The 12,249-nt window shown below is 41.8% G+C and overlaps 1 protein-coding gene across 1 annotated transcript in view; it reads left to right on the top strand.

The window, feature by feature from the left end:
• The window catches only part of Ptprt (protein tyrosine phosphatase receptor type T), a 1,079,747-nt gene that overhangs the window by 378,263 nt on the left and 689,235 nt on the right, over positions 1–12,249 (top strand). The window contains exon 3 of the mRNA XM_032904674.1: positions 2,341–2,612. Coding sequence (XP_032760565.1) covers positions 2,341–2,612 — 272 coding nt within the window. The remainder of the gene's footprint in view (positions 1–2,340; positions 2,613–12,249) is intronic.

Below are 12,249 nucleotides of genomic sequence, written 5' to 3'. Positions count from 1 at the left end.
GTATACATGAAAGTCATCATACAACCTGGGACAGAGAGCGTCCATCGCACTTCACTTCTCAGGCTGTCGCTCTTCTTCGAGATAAATGACTGCTCAGTGTCAAAGACAACCCAGCACTCTTTGGGAGACTTGTGAGCCATAAGCCATCTGTCAAGGAGACCCATCAGAAGAAGCTTGCGTGTAGACTAGCAGTGGCAGGCATGGGTGTTGGTTCAGTCTCAGCTCTGAGCCTCAATTCCCACTGTTTCTTCCTTGCTACCTCATTGGCAGCTTATAATAATTAGGTAACTTCTATAATAGGGAGACATTGTTCCTTTTACCATCAGTTAGTCCCAAATCATGAAGGAAGGCTCTTCACACTCTTGGCAACTTTTGGTTCACTTCCTCTGGATAGTAACCCAGGAGTTGGCTGAATCTTCTGATTAGTAGGTCACTGATAATCCGACCTTGGTTTTTTCTGTCCTTGTCATCTGGCTTCCTTTTAAAGTCTTTTTTTGTATGAACTCATCCAAATGCCCCTAGTGGTCATCCCAGAAGAATAGGTCTGTCTCAAGGTATCTGAATTGGGTTAGAGATGGATAACAGGGCTTTTTATGTTTGGATGTAGGGTGTGCTGGAAGCCCAAGTTGGCATCAAGACTGTTATTTTCTATAATCCAGCTTTGAGGGAAATTGTATAAAGGTTTTAAATATAATCTCCCTTCTGTGTCTACTTGTAAATTAGTTCAGAACCCAAGAGACAAGTTGTAAATGGTCTGTACTGTCTAAAACCCCTACAAGATGTGGATAGCCCAGCCCTTACTAACTTACAGATCTTAAATCTTTTTGGTATCACAGTGAGCAAGGTGACTTATGGCCACTGAAGTGGCTCGTTTTGCCTGGGGATAAGGGGTCTTAAGATTTCATTCAGAATGAAGATTTTAGTGATCACAATAAGATTTCAAAGCGATGCTGGTTTTCTAGATGGAAAACATTTATCGCAGCATTACTTGAGTTTATCTACTGTGTTTTATGAGACATTTTATTCAGTAGAGTCATACAGCTTTTAAATCGCTAAGTTTAGCCTTCCCCCTTGATTGTGAAATCCTCTTAGATATCCTAGCCGGTGCAGGCTTTGAAAAGCTGCCTGCAGTGATGAGGACTCACTCTGTCTCTGGGCAGTTGATTTCATCTTGCACACGTTTCATTTGTTATAAACTCGGTGGCATAAAGAGCTGAGATATGCCTCTTCATGGTGATGGATCTGAATCTTGTTCTTGGCGAGCTTTATCAATTAGCCAATGTTTTATGAACACTTAGGAGAAAACCCATGGCAAACAACAGTAAACATTGATTCTTACACACATGGATCTGTGCATCGATTACAGGTTGACTGATACAGGTTAGATATGTTGACCACATGGCTATGCATCTTGCTTTCAAGTGGTGGAATTTGGCTCTTGACCCATGGCTTATCTGTGTATGTAAATTCTTGATCCCAAGCCAATTGGGACACCAGCTTCTGTGTCTCTAAAAAAAAAATACCACAAGAAGATAAGCCTAGCTATAATGGCAACTTTAAGCATCTGTTTGACTTCTATTAACAAGTCACATAATGGAGCCCTGGGTCAAGAGATAGCCTCTGGTTCTACAGAGAGAACTGTAAAGTCAGGGCCAAAGGGATTGAATCCAGAAAGGGGTGAAGAATAAGAGAGAATTTCTATTTGTCACAACAGTGGAAAGAGGCTTACTCCCATTTGGAATACGGCCTTTTGCATGTTTAGAAGCAGTTATACTTTCTACAAATAGATAACTAATATTAATGAGTCTCTGGGGCACACTTTGTTGGGATTTATTTCTTCTTCAGATATGCACTATTTGTGTATTGTCTCCTTTAATATGGAATCTCCCTGGCTGAGTGCAGAACTCCAGATGGAGCCTGTTCCTTCACAGGACCGTCCTGTATTGTAGGGGTTCCACCTGGGCTGGGACAAGCCCAAGCTTTTATGAGCATTTCACCTGTAGAGACTGCAGTTGACTCTCCTGCTGGGTTTTTAACCATCAAGGTCCAGCATTTAATTATAAGCAATCTACTATGTAGAAATGCTACATGTACAATACTAGAGATGTGTCTTGTATAGTAGTACATGTCTCGTTCTTCTGATACCACCACAAGTAGGGATTTTAGCCTCTGGAGTAGAAGTCCTCACACTCTGACAGGGGCTATGACTTCTTCAGAGTCAACCTGACCTTGTCATCTAAAGGTAGTTCATTTCTAACCTCCCTTTTTGGTACTGTGTATGAGTATGACAAGGACATTTTCTCTCTTTGTCTCTGTTTGTTACCCACTGTGGGTCTCTAGGGTCCTTCATGATGGTGAATAGCTCTGGAAGAGCTTCAGGCCAGAAAGCCCATCTTCTTCTACCAACCTTGAAGGAGAATGATACCCACTGCATTGACTTCCATTACTACTTCTCCAGCCGAGATCGCTCCAGTCCGGGAGCCTTGAATGTCTACGTGAAGGTGAATGGTGGTCCCCAAGGGAACCCTGTCTGGAACGTGTCTGGGGTCGTCACTGAGGGCTGGGTGAAGGCAGAACTTGCCATCAGTACCTTCTGGCCTCATTTCTACCAGGTATGACACTTAACCTTGCTCTTTTTCTAGTGGGAAATAATTACATTCCTTTATATCCCTGCCTTTCCTAGAGTGGATAGGTCTAAAAAGAACCTCATTAGTTTTCCCTTTCGACTCATACTGAAGATGACTTTCCAGGGATACAGAGGTGACCTAGGACAGCCCCTGCCTCCCTGGAGGTCATCAGGTGGAGATAAACAGTGTCAGCACAGCAGCTTGTATGTGGCTCCCTAAGACTGGAGGAATGCAGGCACTGAGCCTCTTATAAACTAACAATTGGACCTCACACATGAAAAAGCTGAATTCAAAGAGAGAAGCTGATGAGTCAGGTAGAGGCTATTTGGCTGGAAGGGCAATAAGATAGCTTCTAAGAAGAGAGGACAGCTAGACCCAATTTGGAAGGCTGAATTAAAATACACTGGAAAGGGTGGACAAGGCACTGGAGATGTTCCGGAAGTGGATGACAAAGGAAAAGGAAGTGAGGATGAGTGAGAGATTTTGAGGAATTTGGAAGCTAAGTTCTCCTTTTCTTTTTGCTTGTTTTATTTCATGCTTTTGTTACTATTGTCTGTTTCGGGGATTTTTGAGACAGGGTCAGCATGCTGTAGTCCAGAGTATCCTGAAACCAAAATGCATTGCCTTCCAAGTGCTAGAACTTCAGATGTATGTAATCATGCCCAGCAGAAACCAAGTCCTTTAAGGATGTCTGCTGAAGAGATACACAGGGAACTGAATTTACAGAGCATGTACGTCATAGGGGTCTGAAGGCCAGGCCAACAAGCAGGTCCTATAGCCACTGTGGTTCACAACTACTGGTAGGGAGGAAGGGATCATTTTCTCCTAATTCATTGTGGACCAATACTTCTATAAGCCAAAATAAACTATGTCATTGCAATGCCAAACTGCTTTGTTGGCTTTCAACCCCACCCCCATTTGTCCTACCTATCCCAGTGTGGATGGAGAAACAGGTTGCAGATCTGCACCAATCAGCAGAATGTTTGTGGGGGTACAAATCCAGACAGGTCTAAATCAAAATTACTGGGAAATTTTCTTTAAAACACACCATGAGTTAAAATCCCCACATCATGGAATCGACCTGTGTTTAAGTGTGCCAACCAATGCCCATCTTAAAGTAAAGCTACTGTATTCTGCATTTACCACCATCAACCATTTTATATTTTCATCATCCGATAAGCTCCCTTGCACCCTAAAGGTTTTCAAGTAAGAAAATACCACAAATCTGCAACTGGGAGAACCAAAGGGTGGTGGATGAGTGGCCAGGGCTTCTTAGTTGGCCCTGCTTTCCACACACAGTGGGTGGGTCTTTCAGTCCATGGGGTTAGGAATGCTTTTCTCTATGGAGCTTGCTTGTTTACATCAATGAGGGAGCTTCGGCCCTATTTCTTCTTTGCATTGGAAACTGAAAATCAGAATTTAATACTCAATTACCTTCAGTACTTAGCCTATATTTTTGCCACATCTATTTCCCATTTCATCTCCGATGAGTTGTGATTTGTTTTAGAATGATTGCATTGTCCTCTGTTAGGCACCCCCTGTAATTCCTCTAGAATTAGAGGGGAGAGAATGATGATGATCCTGATGCTGATGCTGATGCTGATGCTGATGCTGATGCTGATAGTGATGATGATGGTGGTGGTGATGATGATGATGATACCTACCATTTGTTGAGTGCTTATGTTACAGTCACAATATAAAATATCCTGTCAGAAATGCAGAGTGAGTGTGGGGAAAGACAGGGCCTAGTCTTGTGGTAATGAGTGTGGACTATACTCGTTTTACGTCAGGTGGAACCCTACTCCCTCTGTGGAAGCAGCAATGTCTTACCAAGAAAATTGGCTGAAAAGGAGACTATAATAGTTTTAACATGTGTGTCATTAACACAGGGACACGCTTTATTGTATATGTGTTGTAAAAGGTGCCTTTGGCCTCATTATATTTTTTATCTTTTCTCCCCTCGGGAAGATGTCTATAAGTAGTACCAGGTCCACAAACCTCAATCTGGCGTTCACAGTGTCAGATATATTTCAGAGTTCACAGTCTTTGCAATTTACAAGGTTATAACATTCTCATGCACTGTGCGCTGTGTAAGCAACACCCATCGTAGGCTCTTCACGGTGCTGCGGAGCCAAGTGTACAGATAAGCTGACCACAAAACATATGCATATTCACAAGATATGGTGTACATTAAGGTTGTATATGGTATCTGAACAGCTCAGCTTAGCCTCTATCACCAATTTACCTTATAAAAGGCTCATAGGACATAGCTTGCTCCAGTGCACGATGGGTGACCAGGTTGTCTTTGGGGTGTGTCCTCTTTTGTACCTATAGGGTTTCATGGCTGAGGCAAGACCTTCTTTTTGCTCTTTCTTGGGAAGAACTCATACTAGTAGTCATTTGAGATGCTCTTTGGTGAAGGTGAAGTGTTCCAGGCTTTGGGTAAGCTTTGTGGTCCATTCAATCTAGGAAATGCAGTCAGCCAAGTAGGGTCCTAGAGAACCAGAATGAAATCTGGGCATTGGTATTTAATCTACTGTCTGCTGTGGAAATTTGATGTTAACTTGCTTTTAGCATGTTCCCATCTTAACATAAGAGCTAGTATTCTAGCGAGTAGTATCCCAGTTTCCTGGCTTATCTAAGATAGCCCTGCTTTACTCCTCTTGTCCCAGTGAATACTTGAGCATCATGGGGACCATTTGGATTGCTGGATTACACAGCGTCTATGTCCATAGAGGTTTACATCCTGTATATTGGCTGAAGGAGATTTGGCTTATCCCTATTGTGCTCCAGACAGAAAGTATTTGAGTTTAGGAAGCATTAAGGTCTCTGTTGTCATTACCTAACTCTGTAATTGTGCCATGTAAGCGGACCTCACAATGTGACAGTGAATAGATGTAACTGTTTCAATCAAGGTTTATGTGTAATGATAACTGATGGCCCCAGTTGATTTCCATGCTTTAGTTTGCTGAGCTCTGATGAGGCTGAGGCTGAGAGATATATTATACAGTCCAACAGCACATAGCAAGGTATCGACAAATTCCCTGGTCCCCAGAGTGTCCCCACTTTACTGCTGAGTGTGAGCATCTGCATCTCCATAAACTCACAGATACTCCCAATGAGGCCTCGAGCTCCAATCAGACGTTTTCTAGAGCTTGTTATGATATAAAATAGGGCTATGGCTTGAAGTATCCTAAACCAGATAATTGCTACAGAAAAAGGACTTTCCCACCATTTGCCCTGCTCTGGGTTGGAAATTGAGGAAGAAAGGACATTTGATGAGCTCCCATTTCTGTGGCCCTGTGGTAAACCTCTTTCTGTAGTTCATGTATCTGTACCAGAGCTCCCTTTATTTGGTGGCAGCAGATCCTAGCTTCTAGCATAGGGGGCATTCGTGGTAAATCAAATTTCCCATAATCCTGTTCAGGTTCTCCAGCTCTGAGCTTGATGTCCTGTGTTTTGAGGATGCGCTTTTCCTATTCCTGGAATCTGCTGTTCTCTAACTGTTTAATGTCCAGTGATCTATCCTTTAGATCCCAATAGTCTTGATATAAGATAGACAGAGGGACAGGATGAGTGCCTCTGTAGCCTAAGCTAGATTCCGTATAAGGAGGCTTGTCAGGCTTGAATTGATTGGAAGGAAGAATGAACAGAAATAGAAGGAAACGGAAGAAGAGAGGAAGCCATCTTTAAAGAAAGAAGTGTCATGTTTTGGCCTATCCTCTCTAGCCTCTGTGCCTTTTCTTAGGTAAATAACCTCACCAAGAGAATTCTAAACAATTTCCTGCACCCTCACATTTCCTTGGCCCTGAGCCTTATAATGACAAATCACTGGTGTGTTGAGTGTAGCATTGTGGAAAAAGCATATGTCACCTCTGTGCACACTTAGTCTTCCCAGACACTCACGTGGCCATGAGCCCAGTCAAGCACACACATGCACAAGTTTCTGCCTCTGCCCAGATTCAAATACACATACTCACAGGAGACATAATGAGAAAGGGGGACCTCCCAAGAGACACAGAGACAGGAACAAAATAGGTTTTTGAAATTTTCCATACTTCAAGCTCCAGTCCTGTGCATAGAGCCGGTGGACTGAGTCAAATTCAGTTTCCAGCATTCCTGGGTTTTGAACCTCATGGGTTTGTGTATTCATTTATTAAAGTCATATTTCACAGTCCTAAAATTGACTTTAGCTCTGTAATAAACAAAAATGTCATCTTTCATATTACTGGGCTTTCGACTGCTGGGCTATCAGCAGGGCCCCAGGTGAGAAAAATCTCTTTGCAGCCCACCCCACCCCAGCCCACCCCTGCCTGCCTCCCAGGGGAAAAGCTGATTTACTGCCTGGGAGGCCTGATGCTTCTGATCTATGCTTCTTTCCAGGTGATATCAATTCTATTTCATATTTTAGTGGTTCTAAACTTTTCTGCCCTAGTGTTTAGGGGGTAGAAATCAAACTGTTACTAATTTTTCAGCCACTGGCTTGGTCTTCCCTCCATTTGCTGCCTATGTGAAATGGACCTTGGTTCAGCACAGAGAAGTGCCCCATAGACCCTTGAAAAGAAGGTCTCTCCTGATACTGTTGTAAGTCTTCCCCAGAGCTCAGTCCCTTTCTCAGGATCTACCTGGCAGTTGGTACCCTACATGTGGTTTTGAAAGTAACAATTCAGGAGGATTTTTCACAGCTGCATACCCTCTCCCCGACCCTTTGAATCCCATCCTTCTCCTGTTCCACATGAGATGTCTGTCTTTATTAGACAGAAAATACTCTTCCTTCTACCTACGCCTCTCTGAGCTGGCCTTGGGGAAGAATGCCCCTTGATTGGACTCTAAGCAATCTTGCCCACAGTACCTCTGGTGCACTCTTCCTAAGAGGGACTCTGATAAGCCAATGTTTTTCTCTTATTTTTTAAGAAATGTTTGCAGCCCTTTGAGAATTTTGCTGTATTTTCTACAGAAGGGTTGCTAAAGATCAGAGAGAAACCCTGAGTCTCTTAAGCCATGGCCTGACATGGTGACTGCCTTCCCCCAAACATGTATAGCAAGATTTTTTCCCCTGGAGTTTTTATTTTCTTTCTTTCCTGGAGTTACTAGGATTTGACCATACAGAGGCATGTTTGAACCAGTCTGCATAGGTCCCTACCCCCTGTCCCCTACACTTGCTTAGACCTAAGTCAGCTGTAGTTAGTTGACAGTAGGTTCTATGCAGCAGTCTTGAGGCTAAGCATTGTCCTTCAGAGGTCTGTGAGATACCTGGGTCAGCTCTTCTACTCTGATTTTTGCATCCAGGATCCCCCTTCTACAACTACCTTTTGCCCTTTGGGGCATGTGGTCCACTTCAGTATTACACCCCGCTTCATCCCTTCTGTCCCTGCTCTCTAGAGGCATCTGGCTCTAGAACATCCTCATTTCTTCCTCTATCTCTTCTCACATCCTCATGACCAAAGATAGCCATTATCTCTGTGTTGCTGCTGCATGTGTCTTTCTTTCTTAGAGGACACTGCCATCCTTCTTTGAGGTGCCTGTACTTAAGACCTAGCCATTATCAACATCTTCCATACCAACGCAGTATGGTGGGGCAGTCATTGCCACCCAGGGCAACAGGAGTGGAGGAACCTTCTGAGTCAACTCTGAACATCTCCCATACCATTTAAGAAATTCACACTGAGATTAATATTGTTCCTGTTTTATCTTTTTATGACTTGTTATATATCACATGTGCCATTTAGCTTTTAATATTTTTCATACTCTTGTTAACATAAGAAACATATCATGACATAGTTATTCAGATACAGTGCATAGCTTTTAAAAACGATTATTTTTTGTTTTCTAGTTTTAGGAAATTTGATTGAAAAATGTATAAAACTAAGACTACACATTTTGGTTCACTGGTGTTACACTGTATGATTTTTTTATAAATCTATGAGCATTTGAATAAAAAATTAACACATTTATAAAAATATACATTTGTTGTATTGCTTTTTCCATTTGATTGATCAGAGACCAAGACATAGGATGAAACCTTTAGATAATATCTTCTTTTCCACTATCATCATGTTTCTTTCAAGTCTTCTGTCTGAGTTTTAGAGACCAAGTTAGACTACTAGATGGCTTATATTTTCCATTTTGGTTAAAATTCTTTGAAACATTCACATTATTTTTAGAAAATGCTGTTTTATGCTCACTTACATTTTTCTTATTGTGTCTTTGTTCCACTTGCTATTTGTAAGGTTACTAAGTCATTCTGCCTTAGGTGTTTATCTTACTGTATACAATTAGATTTTGATTGTTTAGACAGTCTGGGTGCTTTCCTCTATTTTAACCCTTTTATTTTTATTGTCAAAACAATTTTTTTGTATTTGTTATTTTTTGTTCCACAGTATGAATACCTTTTTGCTATTTCTTTTGAAATATATTTGCTGTACATACTCTATTTTCTTTTTCCTATTGACTTTACTTCGGCTTTTCCATTAAATTATTTAAACACACACAGATAGATACCTGGTTCTTTATGAAGAGACTTCTGTAAGTGCAGGATGAAGAGTTGCCATTCTTGTATTCCTCCATGGTCTTCTGTTTGTTTTAGTTTATCATGATTCCACATGTTAGTTCTCTCTGACAATGCTGCACTGTTTTAGGAAAGCTCTTTTTGAGAGAAGAAGCAGCTATCTTGCTGTGTGACTGTCACCCCCTCATCGTTTCTCCAAACTCTCAAATTTCACAGATAAAAATTTACCACCAAGAGAACTGCCCCATTCACAGCTATTGCCATTTTCTTTACTTGCTCTCTTAATAAGAGCTCCAGGGCCAATAGAGAACACTAAGCATTGGGTCCACTGCCTGAACAACATGATTTCCTATAGAGATTTCCTGTTGATCTCATTACCCACTGTATTGTCCAACCATGGGCTTGAGCTGAGTATTAGAGGCAGGACAGAGGGTTTATTTTGGACATTGTCAAGTTGGTAGATATGGAAAACAATCACAGGCTGAATCAAAACACTGGCACTGATACCTGACTGGCTTTGACCCACAAATGACTCCATCCTATGATCTGACTAATAAAGGATATGGAAAATCAAGGGCATATCTAAGAAATTCCAGTGTGGTAGAATCAAAATAAGGGATGAGGTTGAAATAGAAGCCCATAGATGTATGTGCCCAGATGGCCATATAATAATAGCACTGTATTATAAGGGGGATGTCCCATCAGGAGGTAAGGTAGAAGACTTGAAATATGTTCATAACTGTTACATACAGATTGCATGCGAGGCAACTTTATGATATGTGGGTAGAAATTCTCAATTGTGAGCTGTTTTGATGAAGGCAATTGATATTCTAACTAAAGACTTAGAAGCCAAGCTGGGCTTGGCATTACCAGTGAGTCAGCAGTGGTGGAAAGGTGAATGTGTACAGTCAGATGACGAGTAGAGGAATCCCAGAATCCAAAGGGATGGAGAAGAAGGAATGCCTATAAATGCATGATAGGATGGTCTCATATATGGGAAAAACCAAAATGTGTAGTATCTGCTGAGCCCAAATAGAGACCCAGAAATCTGTGAATAGTGACATTTGTAGCAGGATGATAATAAGAAGTATAGAAGACATTTATTGAGAATGCACTTTGCAGATGATATGACAGTATTCATAAGCAACCCCCAACATTCTGCCAAAGAACTCCTACATCTGATAAAGTCCTTCAGCAAAGTGGCTGGATACAAAATTAACTTTGAAAAAAGTCAGTAGTCCTCCTTGATACAAATGGTAAATGGGCAGAGAAAGAAATTAGGGAAAGAACACCCTTTGCAATAGCTATAAATAATATAAAATATCTAACTAAGAAAGTAAAAGACCTATGTGACAAGAACCTCAAGTATCTAACACTTTAAATAGGATATTAATTCTTTCCACCTGAAAGTTACCTAACATGGTAGATACTACAATTCTAGGTGCAGACACTAAGACTCAAAACAGGAACCTCCTGCACATGCAAATCAAAGATAGTATCCTCTTTCTTCTTTTATAAAATTATAATTTTTCAATTTGTGAATTTTATGTGTACATGTATGACTACACACCAACAGAGGACATCTCGTGTGACTACAGTTATAAAAGTTTATGAGCTACAATATGGGTCCTGAGAATTGAACTCAGGAACTCTGGAAGAGAAGGCCATGACATTAACTGCTGGGTCAGCCCTCCAGCCCTACCATCTTCCTTAAAGTGAGAGAAAAGTTTGATGGTGGGGAACTTCATCACATTTAGTAATTAGAATAATAGTGTCTGTCATGAAAGCAACCTTGAGAGGAATATTTAATAAAGATTGGGATTTTTATGCTTAATATTTTATGGTGGAAGCATAGTTATTATGATTGGGATGTAAATAGTTATTAATGTACTAAGAATTGCGATTGAAGTGCACTGGCCACAGGGAAGAACTTGCTACAAAGAGGTAGTTTTTCAAGAATTGGAAAAACTAAGCCATTTATATATGTTGAGGTCAGAGGAAAAGGGGTAGGGCCTGTAAATACAGAGTAGCAAAAGAAAACCAAGAAGAGCCCAGGCTCTAGAAACTGCAGCAGGGTCAGCGAGGTACTGAAATTACACGCAGAAACTGTGGTTGGTGTGATGGAAGGTTAGGTGTGTGGGTAAGGAGTGAGAAGTCACTCTCTCCCTCATCTTCTTGAAGCGGTAGAGCTTTCTGAGATTGGGTGAGAGAAGATGTAAGAATAGTGGGTCAGGTTTGGGATGGAGAGGGAAGGCCCACAATGGGCTTGACAAGGTTCAAAAGAGGTGTAAAGGAATTAGTCTTATAGAGAGAGTCTCATGGTTGATTAGGAGCTTAGGCTTCTGGAGAGCATTGAAAGATCTAGAATGGGCAGACTCCAGGAACTGTGTGAGTCTGAGGGGCTGATGAGAGAGGAGGGTTGGGAGAGGATTGTACGCTTAGCATCTGGCAGAGAATTACTGACAGAGTGTTTGGGCATGTAGCTGATTCAGTTAGGGGGAGTGTGAACTAGTAGTGTGAGAGGCACTGACTACTAACCTTGGGGCTTGCACACACACACACACACACACACACACACACACACACACACACACACACACTCATCTGTTCCCAGTGAGGGGACAGGAAAGGCAAGGGGACCTTAGTTAAAAAATTCTTGTGGAAGTAATAAAGTTTGAGTAGAGAAGAGAAAAAGTCTTGCTTCTTTCCACTCTTGGATACAACCAAGTAGATTGCTGCTAGTTTCTAAGAGGTGTGATGAAGAAGTCTGGGAAACCTTAGGAAATGACTGAGCCTGCAAAGTGCTTCCTGTGCCAACACAAGGGCTTGGGTTTGATCCCTAGCACCCGGGTAAGAAGAAGGCAGGTGTTTAGTGGCACATTCTTATCATTCCAGTGTTGGGAAGGTGGAGACAGGCAACTGCTGGCCTGACAGTCTAGCATAACGGAGAATCCCAAGCCAACTGAGAGACACTATCTCCAAATAAACAAAATGGGTGGCACCTGAGACAAGACAGCGGAGGTTGACCTCTAGTCACCAAACACACATTTACACACTCACACACACACACACACACACACACACACACACACACACTCACGCACTCATACACAC

The sequence above is a fragment of the Rattus rattus genome, chromosome 5 (assembly GCF_011064425.1).
Source record: "Rattus rattus isolate New Zealand chromosome 5, Rrattus_CSIRO_v1, whole genome shotgun sequence".
In the NCBI taxonomy this organism is placed as follows: domain Eukaryota; kingdom Metazoa; phylum Chordata; class Mammalia; order Rodentia; family Muridae; genus Rattus; species Rattus rattus.
Note: the sequence above shows the minus strand (reverse complement) of the source record. Positions and strands in the feature narration are given on the sequence as shown.